This window comes from Phaenicophaeus curvirostris, chromosome 15, assembly GCF_032191515.1.
Source record: "Phaenicophaeus curvirostris isolate KB17595 chromosome 15, BPBGC_Pcur_1.0, whole genome shotgun sequence".
Classification (NCBI taxonomy): Eukaryota; Metazoa; Chordata; class Aves; order Cuculiformes; family Cuculidae; genus Phaenicophaeus; species Phaenicophaeus curvirostris.
This window is the reverse complement of record NC_091406.1, coordinates 16,430,733-16,451,899: the sequence shown is the minus strand read 5'-3', so window position 1 is coordinate 16,451,899 and position 21,167 is coordinate 16,430,733. Positions and strand designations below refer to the sequence as shown.

General features: G+C 42.3%; 1 protein-coding gene across 7 annotated transcripts in view; it reads right to left on the bottom strand.

The window, feature by feature from the left end:
• KCNIP1 (potassium voltage-gated channel interacting protein 1) overlaps positions 1-21,167 on the bottom strand; it is a 401,769-nt gene that overhangs the window by 105,271 nt on the left and 275,331 nt on the right. Inside the window, exon 1 of one of the 7 annotated variants that reach the window (XM_069869303.1) lies at positions 10,282-10,396. The exons of the other annotated variants lie outside the window; for them this stretch is intronic. Within the exon in view, the coding sequence (XP_069725404.1) occupies positions 10,282-10,381 (100 nt within the window). The 5' untranslated portion in view covers positions 10,382-10,396. Of the gene's footprint in view, positions 1-10,281; positions 10,397-21,167 lie in introns of those variants that run through there. 7 annotated transcript variants of the gene reach the window in all.

The following is a 21,167-nucleotide window of genomic DNA, read 5'->3' as shown; positions in this document are numbered from 1 at the left end:
CTTTTAAATACCCTCAGACACGGTGACTCCACCACTTCCCTGAGCAGCCTGTTCCAATGCTTGACAAATCTTTTGATGAAATAATTTTTCCTAATATCCAGTCTAAACCTCCCCTGGTGCAACTTGAGGCTGTTTCCTCTCGTCCTATCACTTATTACTTGGGAGAAGAGACCAACACCCACCTCACTACAACCACTTTTCAGGCAGCTGTAGAGCCTCCTTTTCTCCAGACTAAACAGCCCCAGTTCCCTCAGGTGCTCCTCGTAACGCCTGCTCTCGAGACCCTTCACCAGCTTTGTTGCCTCCTCTGGACATGCTCCAACACCTCGACGTCTTTTATAAACATAAAGAGAAAAATCAAGGAAAGCAAGTGTCCAGCAGTAGGTATGGACAGCGGATGGTGATCAGATGGGGAAGAAAAGCCAATGCTCCTCCTGACAAGGAGAAACAAGCCAGCATGCAACCCTGCTAGGTCACCAGGAAGCAACTGACATGTTTCTGTTCTTGGCAGAGGAAAACAGAGAAGGCAATTACTGTTCTTACAAAGGGGAAAATCATCATGAGGTATGGTTAAAGGAAGCAGAGAAGTGATAGCATGGGCAACAGATTCAGGTCTCCCAAGTTCCAGTACTGTGTAACAATTTGCTTTTATCATCCTGGTAAGTTTTCAAGTTATATTAGACCCACAGAGCAGATCGCTTGCTGTCCTAGACCTGACGCCCCTTGAGTTGCAACGCATCCCCTAGCCCTACCCTTCACCAAAATAAAGCCCCAAGATGTGTCCACCAGCTGCTGCTTATGCAGACATTGGCCTACCTTGTGTATGAGCATTGGCCCCATACAAGGAGGCCCTAAAGGACTGGCCATGGGCAAACTGGGAGAGCAGAAGGAGCCCTTTGGTCCATAACTTCTCTTTTCATCCACTGAACTCTGACCTGTCAGTCTCCAGGCTGTATTTAACCCCCTGCGATGTCATACAAGTACTTCTTTTCTTCAGGCTGTTTCACTTCTGGGGGCTCCCTTTCTCTGGTCTGGGAAGATACCTCCTGAAATGCAATCCTTGAGATCCTCCTCTTGTGTTCATTTCAGGGCTGCCTCTTCACACTTTGTTATTATGTTCACACCAGGGAATGATCCTCCACTGTCAAAAGATAACTTTGATTCTCATACAGCATATAACACTGCGACATCTGATAGAACTGCAGTATATTGCCATGGAGGCAGAAGAAAACGACTTACCTACATTTTCCATTAAAACATTAATTCAATGTATATTAACTAAGGCACTACAAATTAGTGACTCTGCGAGCTAATGTGAGCTCAAAGCACTGGGAAATGCGCTATAGAAACCACAGCATTTTGAACTACATGATAAATGAAAACTAAGATACATCACAGTTTTATGGAGCACCTCTTCTTTTTCCCATCCTAAAATATGCAGAGTGTACAGTAACATTTTCACAAGAATGAACTAGTGGGGGAAAAAACCCTTGCTGAAGATGTCAGAATTAGGGCATCTGAACATTATTGGGATGTTTATTGAATTCATATTTTTCCATTTCATCAAATGACACAATAGAAAGAATCCTTTAAGAATAGTAACAATTTAGAGGTCAGGACAGAAGGCAAAAAAAGCGAGACAATTTCAACGACTGGTAAAATCCTTTGAATCCAGGAGAACTGAACTATGAAGCAATTTTAAGCAGAGAAGCATCCAGTTAGGACAAAAGTGGGTCAGGTGTTTAATGGAAAAGCACAGACTAAAGCAAAAAGTTTTTCTTCTACTTCACAGTACAGCAAACTTGGATTAAATAACAAGCTTAAAACTAGAGTGTTTTGAGGTATAAAAAAATAAAATAGACATTCTGTCACAATGAACTTGGTATTATTTAAGAAGTAAAATCCCTTGCGTGCCCCAGAGAGATGATCTCTACTACAGGGGGCTCTGTGGGAATTATGTGGAGCCAGAGAAGCTCCTTTCGGAACGGTCTGAGATGATGATGGTGCTGTAAATTGAGGCAGGCTTTCATATCAGCTCACCATATCTTGCATCCAATTTCCACATGCCTTGTCCTATGGTAGGATTTTCAGTGATACATACATTCCCTTGTGAAAGGAGGTACAATGTTGACATGGCGCTCCATTACTGATGTGCTAACTGCAGCTCCACCAACACAACAGCTCCCAGTAAAACTCAGAGCTCACCTTTTCTTGTGCTGATACAATTTCCCGTGGGGACATGCATCTACTAGCAGCTCCTGCCTGTGAAAAGAAGTCTCACAATGTTTTGGAGACCCTTCAGGATGATAAAACTATGCTGTTCCAGCTGTGAGCTTCCTTAAGTTTTCCCAGCTCCTCTTGAGGTTTAAAATATTCCTCTAGAGCCTCCAATGGCATGGTCTCCAAGGATGCCTGCTCATTCACAGTGGCATCATGTATTTGTAAATACAAATAATTTAATCTAGTTAGGATAAGCGTCTGCATCCCTGGCGAGCCTGGTGCTGCACACTGAGCCTGCCTGTACTCACACTGTTTTAGCTGTAGCTCAACAAGCACAAATCCACTCTTTACCCCCTCAACTCAAGGACTTTCTTGGTCTCTGAGGCAGTAGTAGTTTATACAACTGGGGCATGAAGTCTTGTGCTATTTGTGAAACTTTTTTTTATTACTGCTATTATTTTTAACTCCTTAGTTGGGTATTTAGGCAAAGAAGCTGCCTGATATGTCCTTGACAGGGCATTCTACCAACTGCTCATAGTCACAAGACACCAATGTAGTCACCACAGAGGTTGGACATGCTTCTGGTTTCTCAGACCTGATAAAACAGTGCTTCAGCATTGCTGAGGGAATCTTTTAAAGTTGTTGTCATGTTAAAACTGATATAAATCTTCTCATAGTCTGAGTTTTAGTGAATCTAGGAAACAGTGTAATTAATGTGAATGTATTCACATCTTAGAAGTCTTCTCTCAATGAAAACACCAGAGGAATTGAGATTCATGAAACGCTTCTTCTCCTTACAATAGTTCAAAATCATTTTGAAAAAGCAATTTATGGTTGCACAAACATACGTAAACCCCCATAAAACAGGGTATTTCACCAGCCCTCAGCAAAGCAACTCCTCATCCCCACCTACTGACAAAGGGGAAAAAATAGTTCCGCTTTCATTAAAACTCAAACAGACACAGGCTCCACTGGGTATCACAGCTATTCAATACAATGGCCACTGCAGTTCACCTGCAACTAAACCTGCTTCCAGCTAAGCTGAAATAAATTATTCAAACTGTTTCATTACCTCATGAGATAAGAATATAGAATTGTCACATCTGTATTAAAGGGGATTTTAAAGACTGTAGAAACTCTTTAAAATATAATTTTAAGGGTGAATAAGTCAATCTTATATTGTGCAAAAAGCTGCCTCTGCCTTTAGGCAAATAGCTATGTTTCTAAAACCCAACTGAGCAACTGGACATTCTATGCAGCCCATATGTACATGGATCATGACAAAACTTGATCAAACAACTTCATGCATAACAGCAGTCCTTAAATCAAAGCGAAGAAAAAGCTATGCTCACACTACATTTGGAGGGTGTGCAAATGTGCTTACAAAAATCAGGGCCATAGATGAGCATTTCCAGTTTCAGGAGAAAATCTGTGTGAAGAACAGCATGAAAATTCTGTATTATTCTTACAGCAATTTTTAGTGACTGTTTATTTCCCTGATGTTGCACAGTATGCTGGATGGGTAGCTTCTGCCCTGACTTCTCTGTCTAAGAAACAAGAAGAAACACAGTCATCCCAAACACCACTAGCGTATGGGCTCTCTGTCCTTGGCATGGGGTAGACAGGGGTGAAAAATGAAGGCAAGAGGCTTGGAATTCTGTTTAAAAAGGAGCCTAGATGAATGGGACATCTAACAGTCCAGTGCTGACAACTCCTTGAGCTAAGGGAGGCAGACTACTGATCTGTGCAAGAAGAAGCCTGGTTGTTTAACTAGAGGCAGTCATACCAGCACAGAGTGTTTATTAACCTGGGTCTTTAATTGATGTGCTCTGCAGATGGCTACTATAGTCCTGAGAGACTCAGCTATTTACCAGTTCCCTCGGTGGAGGAGTCTCTTGGAAGAAACTAAACAAACCCCTTGAGCTAAAGGATCCAAAGGAAGAAATGCCAGTGCTGATGTCTGGTGCTGTCGGACCTTGCCCAGAACACCTCAGTCCAGGTGCACCCTGCACCCACCGTGGTTTCCAGCCGCACACTGCTTTATGGTAAAGCACGATCACAGTCTGATTCTCACTCAGATTCCCAAGATAAGGTATGGAGTTTTAGTGTTGCCTTTTGGGAGGGAAGAAGGAAAGAACATTCAGTACTGGTTAAAACACCTGCCGAGATCCATTTGGGTTTGTTTCGCTACCACATTTGGCCTCCAGCTACAACTTAGCCTTTGGTCTCTTCTGAAATGTGAAAGAGTTTAGCCCCATTTACATCTCTCCCTCCACACTCTGAGCCACCTGATGTGAAGATGTCAGGCACATCCAGATGATGAGTAAGAAACAGATCTTCTCTCTCCCAAAAAGTCAATCCCATTGCTATCAGAATTATCAAAGCCTCTCCCCCTCCTTGCTGATGCCCTCTGTCTAGGATGACTGGTACACTGAAATAGCAGCTGTTATAAACATAGACTGCCTGCCAGAATAAAAATAACTTTTTTTACTTGACATAGAGGATGACAAGAAATAACAGCAGTGTGCCAATGAGAGAAATCAATTCCACTCAGCTGCTGTGATGCAAGATAACAATGAAAAATGTATTTAGAAGACAGAATTTGTATAATGTTTTCAGAAGTTCTCTTATCTTACGCAGTGGTAGGAGTCAGGGAAAGACTTCTTGTCCACCCTGCTCTATCTGCAGTGTGTGTTCCTCACCACCAGAGAGAAGAGGTACATTCTTCTACCCTAACCTGCTTTGTTGCTTCATCCTGACAGGAATTATACACTGAAATATAATCTTATTCACTTTCTGTGTCTGCAGGTTGTGTGTGTGCCTGAGGAGTACACTGAATGTGAGAAAGGTGCAGCTGTATGCTTACCTGGAAAGCATCAAGCACTTCCAATGGAAGGATTTTTCAAGTGTTGGTGATAAGCAGAGATGTAAAATATCCAGCTGATATAACAAACCAAAAGCAATGTAAGATTAGTGGAAAACAGTTAGAATCTTGATGCTGCATTACACCCACCCAGTTTCCTGTGATGATCTCTCACCTAACTTCTAAGAAGTGAGTTGGATGATCACTATGATGAGTCGTCAGAGGTGGCAGAGCAAAGAGAGACATTTATTATGTGCACAGCAGTACATAATAGCACACACTGTTAGCAGATCCTTAGAACATAAAGTCTACTGATTTAGTACTTTTCCATTTAAAAGTTCCAAGTATTTTACAGTCAAGGTTAAGCTTGGAGGAAACTGAACCTGGTCATTACTTTTTAACTCCATTCTACATATTAATAAATTGAGTATGGAGAGAAAAAACACTCCATCTGTCTGAGCATCATCTTGGAGAAGTGAGAGGAAAACCTCTGATACAATGCTGTTGTGGTCAGGACATAGAAAAGCATGGCAGTCAGTAGTAAAATAAGCTTATTTCTGTCAGGAGATCCCCATCATTTTGTTATTCTGTGCTCACAAACAGTAGCACAGTCCTGTTAGCTTACATGAGTGTGCACAAATGATTTGCAGGTCATTGCTCCTTTGTAGGTTTAACTGTTTTCTAAAGATTTCATCAGCTACTTAGAAAGCCAAGAATATGCAACAGGTAAAAATCTCAAAGCTGGAACAGAAAACTTGCTACAAACAGCTCATAGTGAGTCCACAGCTGAAGCATACACTACCAAAATACATGTATCAATGACATCAAATGACACAACTGACATGTCTTTTAGGTGATTCGTACTAACTTGGTGCAGACCAGAGCAGAGGTGCTGCCCAAGAGCTGGAGGCTCTCTTGGAGGTACGTTGTGCGGTGTGCTGGGGGAAAGGAGCTGGTGTGCACCAAGTGCGTACCAAGTGCCAACATGTACAAGAAAAGAGAAGGCAAATGACCACGCTGTAACCACATGGGCAACACAGAGAAAATATTACAGTTGTCATCATCATTTCCTTTCAGCCTGCAAGTGTGCAGCAGCCGGCCAGCTCTGACACCTTTTCTGAGTCCAGTGTGCATCTCACAAGTCAAAAAGGTAAATGCACGCAGAGTTGTTTTGTTTTTTTATTCTGGAAGATATTGTTTTGGCTCAGTTCTACCCACAGCCAGTCATAAAGTCAAGGACAGCGATCTGAGCTCATTTAGGGCCATTAGGATGATGGAATATTTTAAAGAAGAGTAGTCACAGATGGGCCAGGAAGGGGATTAGCAAAGGGAGAAATCTGATTGTGAGCGCCAGAAAATACAAAATCAGGCCTCTTGATCTATTCTGTGACCATATATTTCTAGAAGTGCCCTTGTCTTTTGTTGTGTAAGAGGGGTAGTGCAGTCTGAGATGTGTTCCTGTTCACACGCTCCACCCGGATAGCCACACACAGAACCACGAGTCCTGCAGCAGCGTCAGTTGTACCAAGAGCACTGCAGCTGCTTTTAATGAAGAACCCTTGTCAACCACTCGAGAGCTGCCAAAGAGCCAAGCCAGAGTAAGGCAATGTATGGGAAGCGAGCCACAGACTAGACTTAAAAAATCATCCTCTTAAAGTAAATAAAGGAGAAAAATGAAAAGGAGTTAAGAGATTAGAGGAATTACGGTTAGAAGTTCACAATTACATATTACCGGCTCCCCAAAACATGGTAATTAATACACTGGTGTTCAAATCAAACTAAGCCTACAAGGTCCACATGGAGATTCGAACTTTAGTTGTCAAGAGAATCACCTCACTGCTCTGCCTTTCTCCAGGGACCCTTAACATCCCTTCCCTTTTCAACACACCACGGCCGTACTCTGTGCATTGCAGACACTGTATGGCTGCTCCTATGCAATGTTCACCAGAAGACTATTTGTTCTCCACACACCAGCTAGACACCCTGCCTTTCACGGGGAAACTGCATACACTTAACAGAGTATTATAGCCTTCAGGGAACAGTTTCCTCGCTACTTGGACCCCCACAGGGTTCTTCCTTGGCTCAGAGGTGGCTGTTGCTGCGCAGACGTGTTCTCAAGGCTGAGCACCAGCCTGGCCCCATACGAGGCAATTCCATCAAATTGGCATGCAGGGGTGGCTGTCAGCAAAGATGACTCCCTGCAAAGGCCTAAGACTTAATGTATTAAATAATCATTGCAAATAATTACTGCAGTGGTGGTAGGGCTGATAGAGTATGCTAGAAGCGCAAGGCACAAGACAAATTCCGGGGGAATATGGGGTGATATTTTAGACCTGTCAATTCATGCACCGTGCTGGTTCGTGGTGCAGATTACTCGCATTTGTCTGGACTGGCCCAAAATGAGTTTCTTTGGGTTTTAACAAAAGTGGTTTATCTGCCTGATCATTTATTCATTAGCTTAGAGATAATATAAGTCAGTCACACCACCAGATCACTGTATTTTCCAGCAGTAGAAGAGATGAGCATTATGTTAAATCAAAAAAGAAAGTGCAAGTTTGGCTTTGAACAGCCTAGAATGAAATTTGAGTTTGATTCTCCCTGCTAACAAATGGCCAGAGTATAGGAGTCTATGAATAGTTACTGTGGCTCCGTATCAGTAAGACAGTAAATCTCATCTCTCATGGAAGCTGGAAGCTGCCTCCTGCTCTGTCAGGGGAAATGTCCCTTGTTCCCTTTGCTCCATAACAGATTCTGGCACCTCGTAAACCACGGGCGGAAGCTGAAAGACAGTAGCTTTCACCGGGAACAGCTAGTGTTGAGCAGCTGCTACAAAAACTGTTCTCTACTATATCTTAATACAAATGGAGCAGATGGGCAATGGCACGGGAACATTTGTTTTTTGTGAACTTTTGGATGTTGTTCCAAACCAGTTTTGAATACAAACAAAAGCTGTGTGAGGAAAACTCTGAAGTCCTCCTCTTCACTCTGTTAATGACAGATGGTTTGGGCTAATGCTTTTGCAAAGCAGTTTGCCAGGTTGAGTGCATTTTTAGACAGAGACACTTCCTCAGCAGCGCAGAGACTGACTGGTCTGTCCACATGCCCACAAATGTCTGAGTAAGAGCAAAAGGCCAGCCAGAGCCAAGAACTCAGACTCTAGTGCCAGTATTCCCTTTTAATGACAGTGACCTTCAGAAGAGCATATTCATTACTGCTGGAAGGGTGCAGAGTTTCAAGAAGTTTAGCCTGCTTCTGCTCCGGTAATTCTGGTCCTCTTCCTCAATTTTAAAAAGGTGTAGAGTTTAGATTTCATATTGGTAAAAAGCACTTTGGAAGTCCCTGTATAGGTAGTACTGATGAATTTAAACAACAATTACGGTGGTTCCAACACATGGAGAGTATGTTAGCAGTGTACTTTTGTAAGCTGCTCAGTAGAAACAAGGTCCACAATGGCTTCAGGAAGCTGGACCTGCAGCTATCACTTATCTAGGCCAACGGCACCTTCTGGCTGTTTCAGCTGTTGTTTGCTAGCACTCCATATGCTGTGCTTGGGATTCAGTACGCACCTTTCTACTGCTGTATGTATCCAAGAACTATTTTCTCTCTGCTAACTAAATGTTGCCACAGAAAATTGTATTCTTGCTGGGATAACCCACCCTTGAGGAATTTATACTGTACTGGCAGTGTAGATTCCTATGCAGCATCCTACTCTAAGTCCTCCGGGGTCAATCAGGGCTGTTAACACTGATAGAAATCAATAGCAGTTAAAACTTTTTCTCACTAGACTATTAAGTATAACTTCTTTGTATATCAATCAGCATGCAAGCATTAAGAAATAAGCGATTGTAACAGTCAGTCAACAGTCTCTGCTGGAAAACAATGAGTGACAACCTTTTTCAAGCCACCTTACCATTAAAACAAAGCAAGCAGCAGATTTCACAAGGATAACAGCATCTGTATTACTGCCTCAGCTTTAAAATGCTGTGCAACAATTAGCACCAGGCACCTCTTAATTAATCCAAACATATAAGAGGTTAGGAAAAATAATCAAAACAGCAGGAAGCAGGAGAAACAGGTACATGCCTAGAAGCTAAAATAAAGCAAACCACCAATGAACCAGAAGTTTTACAACTTTTTTTTCATCCAGGAAAGTACTTGCTGCTAGTCTCCAAGGTTCTTTGAACCTTGTACTAAATGTTGTCACGTAATTAATATGAGGCCAGCAACCTCCCATTTTCCAGGTTGTCGAGAGCTCTGAAGCTGGAAAAAATAATTGTTCGGTAACTGTGGGTAGCTGAAGGTTATTTTGATACCTGCGTACTTTTAGCTTACCATGAAAAACGACCCTTAAGTTTCTATAAAAAGCAGCTGTTCAATGTCTATCACATTCAGGCACATTTAGGAACACTGTAAATCTACTCTTCCTATTAAACAGCGAGGCTATCTGCGCAGGGATGTTTTGATTTACAGAGCTCACTGTGTAAAATTCATCCCTTCTGCTTCGATTTAATATTTCTGTGTTTCAACATAAATTACACTGTTTATAAAAACAGAGAGGTAACAAGAATTAAACTATCTTTAGCAGTCAGCTCCCTCAAACTGTCTTCTCCAAAGCATATTTACATTTCAATTGGTAGTGTTTTCCTAAAACATACATGAGACTACAGAGCAAGACTGGGCAGATTTGTTAAAGATAAACATTCTGAAAAGGAGCTAAACTGTTTCCGACAAAAACATTAATCCAAAAAAGCTCAGTAGGGTTTTTTTGATTTTCTGTTAATAATAGCTAATAGCTAAAAATAAGCTATGACATTTTCAGCATTTAAAACAAATAGAAAAGTTACAATGATAAACTTACTAAAATGTAAACCCTTCTTTCATTCAGAGCTTCGGGATGCAAGCTGCAGTTTACTAAAGCATACAAATCTGTATTGAAGTTCTTGAAACAATCTTAAACACAGACAAAGAATGGTCTAAGATTATGCCATGTTTCTTTTCAGAGCTGCAATGAGAGCTACAACACTATATTGCCATATAAAATACATCGTGTTTATCTAAAGAAAGCATTTAAAGTTATTTTAGCTGCTATTCAGCTCCTCTGGTACTCAGACACTGCACATGCACATACAGATTAAAGTATAATGCTCTGCAGCAAATGGCTTTCAGAATAAAATATGTTCTATTTCTTAGCATCCTACCTTCAAAATTGTCTTCTAGGAGACCCAGATGCTCAAGTGCCTTCACAAATCCAACAATTATCACGAGTACAACAATCATTTCAAGTCCCTCCAAGTTCATCTTGAAAAATTATTCATGTAAAAGCATCTTTTCTTAGGGAGCGTCCTGACTTCAGAGTTAGACTTTAATTAAAAAGCCCTCCTAGTCCAAGACATGCCACACAACCAGATAAATACAATGCTAAAGAAGCCGAGCATATTCCCACCATAAAACATTTCCATTGACAGCAAGATGCACACAGGAATGTAAGGAAGTCAAATCTTACCATGTCTGCATCACTTGCCTGCATGGATACAGATGTTTCAGTCTCTAAGGCAACAGAATATACAGTAACCACTTTGTTTAGCATTTCCTCTCTGTCACAGCCAAAATTCACCAAATCTCTCTGATACCTAGTAAAATTGGATGCTCCTTTTTCAAACTGAATTACAGTTTTGAAGAGATTCTATAGTTTAACAACACAGAGGAAAAAGTCCAAACACATTCTTTGCTTGATACTGAAGTGAACTTCATAACACTCAAAGCAAAATCATTTCAGTTTGAAAATGACCTTTACCTGTTTTTCCCTATTGAGTGAAATATAATTGCAGAAGGTGAGAACATGTCCAAATATTTTGCTTTCCCACACTGCATGCTCATTTTACATAAAACACATGAATCATTAAATATGTTAAAAAGAGAATTTTTAGAGGGAAATCAAAAAAAGTTGGAGGGGTATGTGTGGAACACAAGCTTTTCCCTCTGGCTGCATAGTCCTAGGGGCTGTGGGCAGATGGTGGAACAACTGCCCTTGGTGTAGGTCAGCTGCTGTTCCCATGGCTATTTCCAGATGAGGAAAAGTGATGAAGGGCACCAAGTACACAGGACGTTCAGGGCTAGAATAGCATGCAACTTACTGCTCTGCCTCAGGAAGCACTTTCCTAAGTACTCAGAAAAACTGGAATTGTTTCCAAGTCCTTGGACCTGAAGGTTAGGAACAGATTCTCTGAATGACTTTGCTCTCACCTGAGCACCTTAATAGCAGACACTAGCAAGCACACACCAGTCCCTATTTACAGACAGTTTCAGACACGCACAGCACTACAAAACCCCCCACCCTTTCAAGTCTGGCCACTTGTTCCAGTACCTTTTGATTATTTGGCCTGCAATGGCCACCACTTCTGTGCACAACGTCATCTACTGCACGCATTGTCCTTTTATCTCTGGGATAACCTGACTTTGAAAGCCAGATACATATATATGTAAATCACAGATTCATAGAACAGTTCAGGTTGGAAGGGATCTTAAAACCCATCCAGTCCCACCCCCTGCCATGGGCAGGGACACCTCCCACTGGATCAGGGGCTCCAAGCCCCATCCAACCTGCCCTTGAACCCCTCCAGGGATGGGGCAGCCACCACTGCTCTGGGCAACCTGGGCCAGGGCCTCACCATCCTCACAGTAAAAAAATTCTTCCCAATATCTCATCTCAGTCTCCCAAAAAGGAGGTTGTGGAGAGGAGGGAGCTGGGCTCTTCTCCCAAGTGACAGGGGACAGGACGAGAGGGAATGGCCTTAAGCTCCACCAGGGGAGGAACATGAATATGAGGAAAAATTTTTCACAGAAAGGGTCATTTGGCACTGGCAGAGGCTGCCCAGGGAGGGGGTTGAGTCACCTTCCCTGGAGGTGTTTAAGGGACGGGTGGACAAGGTGCTGAGGGACGTGGTTTAGTATTTGATAAGAACGGTTGGACTCGATGATCCGATGGGTCTTTTCCAACCTGGTGATTCTAAGATTCTATGATAATATTACATTAATAATGCTCATCTGAAAGCCTGAAATCTGATACACTGTTTTCAGTGATTGTGTTTTAACCATTTGTGTACTTCTATCTTTAGCTGACATTTTATGTTGATGTCTCCCAGGATACTTTTGTCCAGTTGCATTAAGCACTTAAATGATGCTATGAGGACCTGAGTACCAAGGCGTTCTGTACACATGCTTCTTACCCTCCTGGAGCACAAAGGGCCCTGCACTGCTGTATACAGCAGGATACAGTCGTACAGACACTTGAAGGCAGGTAAATGGTTTTCTTATTGACTTCAACAATTCTTTGCTGTGTTGCAGAGTGTTGCTAAAGGCCCAAATGAAGCTGTTTCCCATGTTATTATTCCAATGTATTAATATTTTAGAAGTATTTGTTCATTAACAATATAATTAACATCATCAGCATCTACAGGTATCCTCATTCAAAAATAAATCTTATAATTTTCTGTCCATTATCAAGCTTCATTTGAGGATCTCTGAGCTCCTAACCAAATTCCTCATCGAGTCTGAACGCTCCTGAGATAAGGTTGAGAATTTACTGAAGTATCAAATCTAATTACCATGGAAATGAAACCACCTTTGGGACAGCCCAGACATAAGGTATTGTAATTTACAACAATAAACACTGTTTTAGCGCAGAAAGCAAAAAAACCACTGCGTGATGGAAATGGATTGGGGCAGAGGGTAAAAGGAAGAAGGTAAGCTTAATTTTAGTCAAGTTTAAAACCTCTGCTCCCACTAAAAGTGACAGGAGCTGAGTGATGCCAATAAGCATTCAGAATTAGTTTTATTTCTGTTTGGAATGGGATTTCTCATGGCCCAGTGCACTTGTACCACTGTTCTGGTTTGCTGCTGCTCTCAGCTAAGCCACCAACAGGACCAATTAACAGAGACTTTCTTCTTCTTGTCAACAAAATCTCTTTTGTAGAAAATAAAAAAGCCCTGCAGAAATAGACTTTTTTTTTTTTTTTCTTTTCCACAAAAGCTACATTTCCAGACCAGCCTGGTTCCTTGACATGCTGAAGCATCCTCCCTTTTTGCTTGGATTCAGGAGCCAAAGTCCAAGTACTGCTTTAGCCCACGCAGAGCAGAAAGCTGCCCTCAGTTGGTGCCAAAGCTCCAATCAGGGAGGGCCAGTCCCATTTGCAAAAGCAGAGAAGACCCTACCTTCCTCTTGTGATGCTTTTGCTATTGAATTACTGGTTGCATTGCATCCTACTTCATGGAAGCTACTCAAAAGGTTTCCTCTTTTTTTTTCAGACACAAAAGCAATTTTTAAACCTCAGAGTACTTCCAGCCATCTTCTGGCCAGCCCAAGCCACCAGTAATCGTGTCTTTGGGGAGACAGAAAGACAGAGAGAGAAGAACAACTTACTCAAATATACAGCAATCAAAACTTATTTAGCTTGGGCGAGCCGACAGAACAAAGCTGCAGGCTGTGCATTTCCTACTGGTTACCTCCTCATAGCAGTATTTCATATTTGTAACAAACCCTCAATGCAATTTTCAGTTGTTCTTTTTTGAGCTCCAGCAAGGACTCCTGTCAACAGAGAAAGACAGGAGTGCTCTAGGAGAAGAACAGCTCGTTACCACTGACCGCAGCATCTGATTAACCATTCACCTATGTATGTGCAGTGAAAGGGTGGGCGTTGCTACCTTAATTCCTCCTCTCTGTTCAAGGAGAAGGCTGGGCACCGGGCCAGCGATGTGCTGCAACACCAGGGTGAAGTTCTCCAGCCACCTTCCAGGCCACCACTGCACACAAGGAGGGACATGGTACAACAGGAAAGCAAACTCTGTTTATCACTCAATACACATGCAGAATCTAGCCTTCACGGGAGTTCATTATGCATGGAGCTAGACCTAAGTAACTGCTTAATTAGCATCTGCCTTGCAGTTAGTTTTCACAGCATGAGACAAAAATTAAGGTGCATGAAGGACAGAACAAAAAGGAGAAAGACGTGGCTAAAAGAAAGGCAAAACTAGAGACAGGTTTTCTCTAGGCAGACTCTCTGGGTGATGCTCACACACCTTGCACTGCTGTTGGATAAAGTCTGAACTGGTGGAGAACTGGGCATCCATATGGGTCTGGCAGGTAAGGAGTTAGGTGCAAGGCTGGGGACCACACGATAAATAGTTTGTGTCAGTACCCCCACCATTCCTGTGAGAAACACCACCCTGCCGTTCCCAGCATACAAGCTGACTCACATGCGCATCTGGAAGCAGGAATTGGGAAAGTAGTCAGGATAGCACCAAGACACTATCTGTTTGTTAAGTTTTCCACACAGCTACCCTTAAGGGCATATCTAAGATTTGACACCACTGTATCAGTTCACAGTCCAGATACACTGTTCCTCTCATTGCCCTCTGTCATTCCTCCCCTACAAAAACCTCTTCTTTTCTTATCTTTCTTGGAAACTGGGCCAAGTCCAAAGAGGAGAAGATGACCCGTTCAGCATCACAGTAGCAGTCTGATCAGGGTAAAAACCGACAGCAAAGCCCCTGAGATTGCTCTGCTCAAGCCCGGCTGCTCCTGATGGCCTCAGAATTACATCTACCCACGACTGCAAGCAAGGCAGATCACTGCAGACAGCCCCTCAGCACTCGTTGGGGTCCAGCCAGGGATGGCAGCAGCACAGCAGAGCTGCAGACCTTCCCTCTGCTCCCAGGCCCTTCACTTCATACAAGAAATAAAGAGGGGGATGGCGCTGGCTGCAATGTGAAGCTCTTCTGCAAAGTCAGTGTAGTACACAATCACACGGCTTATTCAGGACAGGGATTCCCATGCTAGCCCATATGCTTCTGCTCCTCTGTTCCTACGTTAGTGTGCTCCCCTAGACCGTAACCAGTCTCTCAGCTGAGTTGCAATGCAGCAGACACTGGCTGATCCATCATTTTATTAATAGTATGATTATGGTATAAATATTTCATTCTGTGCTGTGTGTGGGAGGCTTCATTATGCCTCAGTATCTTTGCATGCACATCCTTTTTAAATACAGCTCTGTTAAACTTAAGGCAAATGTGTCAGTTCCAGCTCTTTCAATATTTCCTTTAATGCTCTCAGTATTTTCTCAAATGCTAATAATGTTAAATTCCAGACCAATTTATTAAGTGAATAAAATTCACATCCAATAATATTATTTCTTTTCTAATACAGTCATACAAAAAGATGCAGCAAGAATTGAATGCAAATGGGAATTAAGACTTCAAAAAAGAGAGCTGTCTTTTTCTTGCTTTATGTGCTGTATAATGGAACAGCATAGTAAGCACTGGTTAGGTGTCCAGGGCAGAATTTTCACATTTCAGTGTTTCATAGGTAGATTTTACCACACTCTTGCTTTTTAAAAGTATCCCAGTAATATCCTTAACATAGACAATGCCATCTTATTTTTATTTCAGACTACTGACCATGTTCTTCAAATATCAACACTGTTCAGTGATTTAATCCAGGAACAATTGAATGCCGACTTATGCTTCTAACACAAGCAACTGCCAGATTTCTATTTGCTGCTCCATCCTAGAAAAGGCAGTGCAAAACACTTGCAAAGTGTGTTTCAGCTTTCCCAGCCCCCCGTCTGCTAGCAGCTCACACTGTGATTCTTTATTTTTACAGTTCTGATTTCAGAAGAAATGTGGGACTTTCTCAGTTCAAAAAATGATAAAATGTTGAATGAAGATATCTCAGATTCAATACTCAGGTGAACGCTGAGGAGAAATTTCAGCTTGTGTCATTGAAAAAATAATGCTTTGATTATGGTTCAGTGGCACCAATGATCTCCAAAGTGATTATGAGGCACATATTTGATTCCAAAGTAGCAGTTAATATCTGTACTAGACTTCTCGTTGCAGCACAGTTCCTTTTTTAAAGAGGCTGCTTAAAGCTGACGTAGAAACAGAAGTCCATGGCTCTGTACACGTGCTTGCTGGATGCCTGCACCCACAGCAAGAGAGTGCAAAATCAGCTGCGAGCAGAACAGCAGCAAACCAGCACCAAGAGCTCCTGTGGAAGAAGAAGCTGAAAGGCAACAGCAGCAACACCATCTAACATTCAGTAACACACTCGATGAACCATTTCCAAGGGTGTGGGCATATCATGGACCCGTGTTACAGGTGGAGAACAGGATGCACAGTGTGATGAAGGGACTTGACTAAGGTCGCTCAGCGTGCCCTGGCAGAGCCAGCAGTAGAGAAGGAGGCTCCCAAATCTTTCTTCAGTGCCCTCCCAGCCCCACGAAGCCATTCTGCTCTCAGGGATTTAACAAGGAGGACAGATAACACCAGGCATGGAAAGCAGCTGAATCTCTCACATTAAAACAAACTAATGTGTAAAGGTGACGGGAATGCCTCCTTGTGCAAAACCCTGTCATTTCAGATGAAGCATGAAATTGGGTTTAAGACAGACAGCCACCACAGGCTTGCATAGCTGTCAGGGATATGTGCTGCCTGCAAAAGCACTGCTTATGGATTCTTATTTTCTTCCTGAAGCCTGAGTCAAATTGGCTACATCAGTGATGAGGCTTTACAGAAGCCTCAGCTCCCTCAACTGAATGACAACGGAGAGCGTTCCAGGTCCCCAACTAGCAAATACTGGCACTATCTTTTCTCTTCTATAAGAAGGGTGCTAAGGGTAAGAAAAGGAAAAAATACCCATAAGGTGCAGAGCAGGGGGGAAAATACAGCAATTTTTCAGTTTTGGTGAAATTTTAGTTTGAAGAATATTTGCTCTGAGCAACCATCACAGCAGAAAGCAGGGCTTAGTGACAGGATCTGTCAGCAGGAAAAACCCAGAACATCCAGCATCTGAGCAGGCAGTCACCTGTTTGTGATGAGCAAAACTGTGTCAAATATTCAGTTTGCAAAACTCTGTCACCACCACAGACAAAGCTCAAGAGGGTTCCTGATGCCGTTAAATAAATGCATGCAAAAACCTGTGAGAAGGATCCCCTTCATTGAAATAACCGTATTAGGAAAACTAGAGAGAAGACACACAACTCCTTTCATTTTCTTGGATACACCATTTTGCCCCTGCTTTTTAAATGGGTATCAGTGGCTTTCATAACTCTCTTGCATCTGTAACAGGAATTTCCTAGGGAAGGGGGCTGGCAAATCAGGAATCTGCTCAAATATGAAGAGGTACCACTAGACTGAACCAACCCTGCCTCAACAAGCTGTGTATGATACCCAAGAAAGGAAACGTTTTCCCTTTTTCACATTTTAGTCCCAATTAATGACTATCATGCAGGAAGACTTTTCAAGGGGCTTTATTGAAGAAAAAAACACCCCTATCTTAACACAACATACAGGCTTGCTAAAAAGATCAAGATGTTTTTTAAATCTAACTTAATTACATGAATGTCTCACCTGCCTGGTCTTATTTTACAGAATAAACAGCCCAGCGGTTAAATCCTGTAGTTGGCTTGCGGCCACGGGAGTGTGCGGCAGGCTCTGTGCCCACTGAAGCGGTGCACCCGCTGATAGCTGTGGGGACACTGCCACATCCTCACCCCAAGCACAATTTATAGCCAGGCTATGATTCCTGGCCCACAGATGTTCCCATTAATTTTTAAAACTCCATGGCAGCATTAGTGGGCCGGTTGCCTTCACTTTCTGAATTTTAATTATAACGAGAAACAAAACCTCTCCAAACCAAGACACATTCAAAAGGTAAAAAATGAAAACTATATTTGAAGCCAAAATATCTGGCAAACTCTCCCATCATAAGTATTAAATTCCAGGAACAAATGTCCAATAATCTAAAGGAGCTATCTAGTGCATAAAGACACAAGTTCATTCTGGTCATTGGCCATGTCTACCTATATTTTTGGCCATGGCTTTAGCACTGAGTATCAGCTTAGTGAAGATACTCTTCCACTGCTCTCGTGTCTGCAGCCACTGGGGAGATGACAGCAAACGGCACCCTGTGGGGTCAGGCCACAATACAACCACTTCTCCTCCCTCCCAGCCCTTAAAGGAGAGTTCAACAGTTGGACTTGGTGACCTTAGAGATCTTTTCCAACCTTAACGATTCTATGACATTGTCACTACAGCTTAGCAATGCATGTGGTTGTGTAAGGCAGAAAGGATCTCCTTCCCACTACCACCACCATCTCTGCTGGACATATCCTAGGGTTCACTCAGCTCTCCAGTTGTCTTCCAAGGTCTCCTCCATTACTGGGAGAGATGTTTACCTCAGTAACGGGCTTATATTCAAACTTACCTCATCCAAAGTGTTGACATGAATCAGGGTCAATAAGTAGCAGAACTAGGGCCTGAAATAAAGGTTCTGACTTGGGCTAAAAAGGAAGTATAAATAGAAATGTTGTGGCACAACACACTTTCAAAGACAGATATCTCAATACGGGAGTCTCCGTTTCCTTTAGATTCATATCTAATTCTCTTTGCACCATTTATAAAGCTTTTGCACTTGAGAAACCCATTGAAACACTTCATTTACACCGTATTTTATTTATGCATTTAGTATCTAGGACTGCTGATGTCAAAGGACAGAACTGAGTTACCCACAAACATTACTAATGAGCTGTGATACCACTCTGCTATCACCTAGTCAGCTATTTAGCTTAGTATTTAAAAGATATGTTCAAACCATATATTCAACCCCAGCAGTCAATCCATAGCTTGTAAATAGGCCTAACTTCAGAATTCTCATTAAAGAAAACACTGCAAGAAAATAGCCCATGAAATAAAGTATTTCACTGCAATGTGTAATGGAATAAGACTTCCTTTCTAGTGGATAAAAATGATCAGGTTTACAGGTGGAAATAGTCCTTTCTTCAGCCATGACTGGTAGATATTGTTACTTAAATTGTGCAAGTTCACACTTCAAACAACGGGAGTGAATCTTAATGCAAAAGAAACAACATAGAAGATTCAAAATTGTTTGCAAGTAGGTCTAGATGTGATTTCTTGAAGCTGATAATTAATTGTGCAAAGCAGTCTGCATTTGATTGACGTTTGTCCTATTTATGGCAGAAGTCCAAACACTGCAGGAAACTGTGGGACTGTTATCACAAAAGGTCCTGCCCTGGCCCAGAGGATCTGGGAAATCCAGTCTGCCCAGTAAGACCAGTATTCTGGACATACTGGTGCTGGGGAAAAAAATGAGATGATAAACCACTGAGTATCTGAGCATCTCTTGGTTCAGCAAGTCTCAAAACATGTTGCTTTTGGCGTAATTTTAAAATGGTACCAAAATCAGGACTACAACATTGCCCTGAGAGTCACTACCTTTGCTTTGCTTCCCGATTTACTGCAAGTCTCTGGTCATTCAATTTTATCAGAGAATCCAAAATATCCCTCCCTTTTTGAAAGAAACAAATCTTATACTAATCACTGCTCTTGGAAATAGCAAGTTTAGCCTATATCATGTCAGACAACATACAGAATCGTAGAATCATAGAATAGTTTGGGTTGGAAGGGACTTTAAAGATTATCTAGTTCCAATCCCCCTGCGATGGGCAGGGACACCTCCCACTGGATCAGGCTGCCCAAGGCCCATCCAACCTGGCCTTGAACACCTCCAGGAATGAGGCAGCCACAACTTCCCTGTTCCAGTGCCTCCCCACTGTCATAGCGAAGAAATTCCTCCTTATGTCCAGTCTAAATCTGCCCCTTTCCAGTTTGTACCCATCGCTGCTAGTCCCATCACTACATGCCTTGATAAAAAGTCCTTCCCCAGCTTTCTTGTAGGCCTTCTATGAGCTTAGGAAAGGTTATCTATTAATGGAAGAAAACACTCTATTTGTTTTAAAGCAGTGTTCTAAAAGACATATCTCACATTTGAAGGCAGCCTGTTCTGCTGGCAGATAGGTTCTTTTATCACAGCCGCAAAGAGAACATTTAAGAAATGAAGATGCAACACACTGCTTGACAAGCAGCCTGCGCAGAAAGTCACCTAGCTGGTCTTAGGTATAGAAGCATTCGTTCTCTTATAGAATTTTCTAGTAAGAAAACTGTTTCGAACTTACTCAGTAGCGAATTTTTTACTTTCTCACTTTCTCTTTTTGGAAATTAGGGCTGTAAATTGAGCTATGCAGAAGATATTAAACAATGCCCTCTGCAGTTTAGCAGGTCACAGGAATTCACATCTCAGGCTCACAAACCACACAGTAATTGCACCACCAGGACCCTGGGCAGGGTCAAACTGCTCCAAGCAAGTCTCGGGCTGAGCGGCTGATCCTGCACATCAGCAGGAATGACAAGGTTGCAGCCACAAGGCTGCTTGAGATGACTTATAGAGATAGAATAAAAAAAATAAATATTTATAACTTGGTTTGGGAAAAGGTGTTGACTGTCCATCTATATTTACAGGGCATAAATATCAAGGAGGAAAGGGAATTGGCAGAGGTTTACAGAGCATAACTGAAAATAATGGGATGAATCAGCGCCAAAAGGAAGCGCAGGTCTGACCCTGATTTTCATATGAGGCCAAGGCTCCCACTTAGACCCACAGAATTTCACTGCGAGAGTACTATGTGTCCAAGTTAATGAAAATTTCCTGAAATATTCACTGAAACCTGCACTCATGGATGAAAACCATCAACAATGCATTTCACTGAGATCATTCGCTCTCCGAGAGCATTTTCAAAGGGCTGACTCATCTCTTCTTGTCTTGTCCCAGTCTGTGCTGGGTGTACTTTGAAATATGGAACTGTGCAATGGAGACGCTCTCTCTCCTACAGTTCTGGCCATGGAACAGAACAGATGCATCCTCTCTTTAGAGGCCATTCTGATTAAGAAAAGGGGGGGGAAAAATGGATTGAATTGCGGGGTTAAAGTCATCTGGGAGCAAGTTGAAAGCAGGAAAAAGAAGCTGATGTTTTTCATGCATGAGTCTATTTGGAAGTGAAGAATTTATCTGTTGTTTGAGACTTCCCAGACATGAGACACAACACTTTGCTTGGTGTAGAGTATTTGAACTTTCACTGTCAAACATTTTCCCAATAGCAAAATGGCTGCATTTATTGAGAGTAAAGCGCTGGTGATCCAGACGCTCATAACAGCTTGAGTGGCACGACTGAAT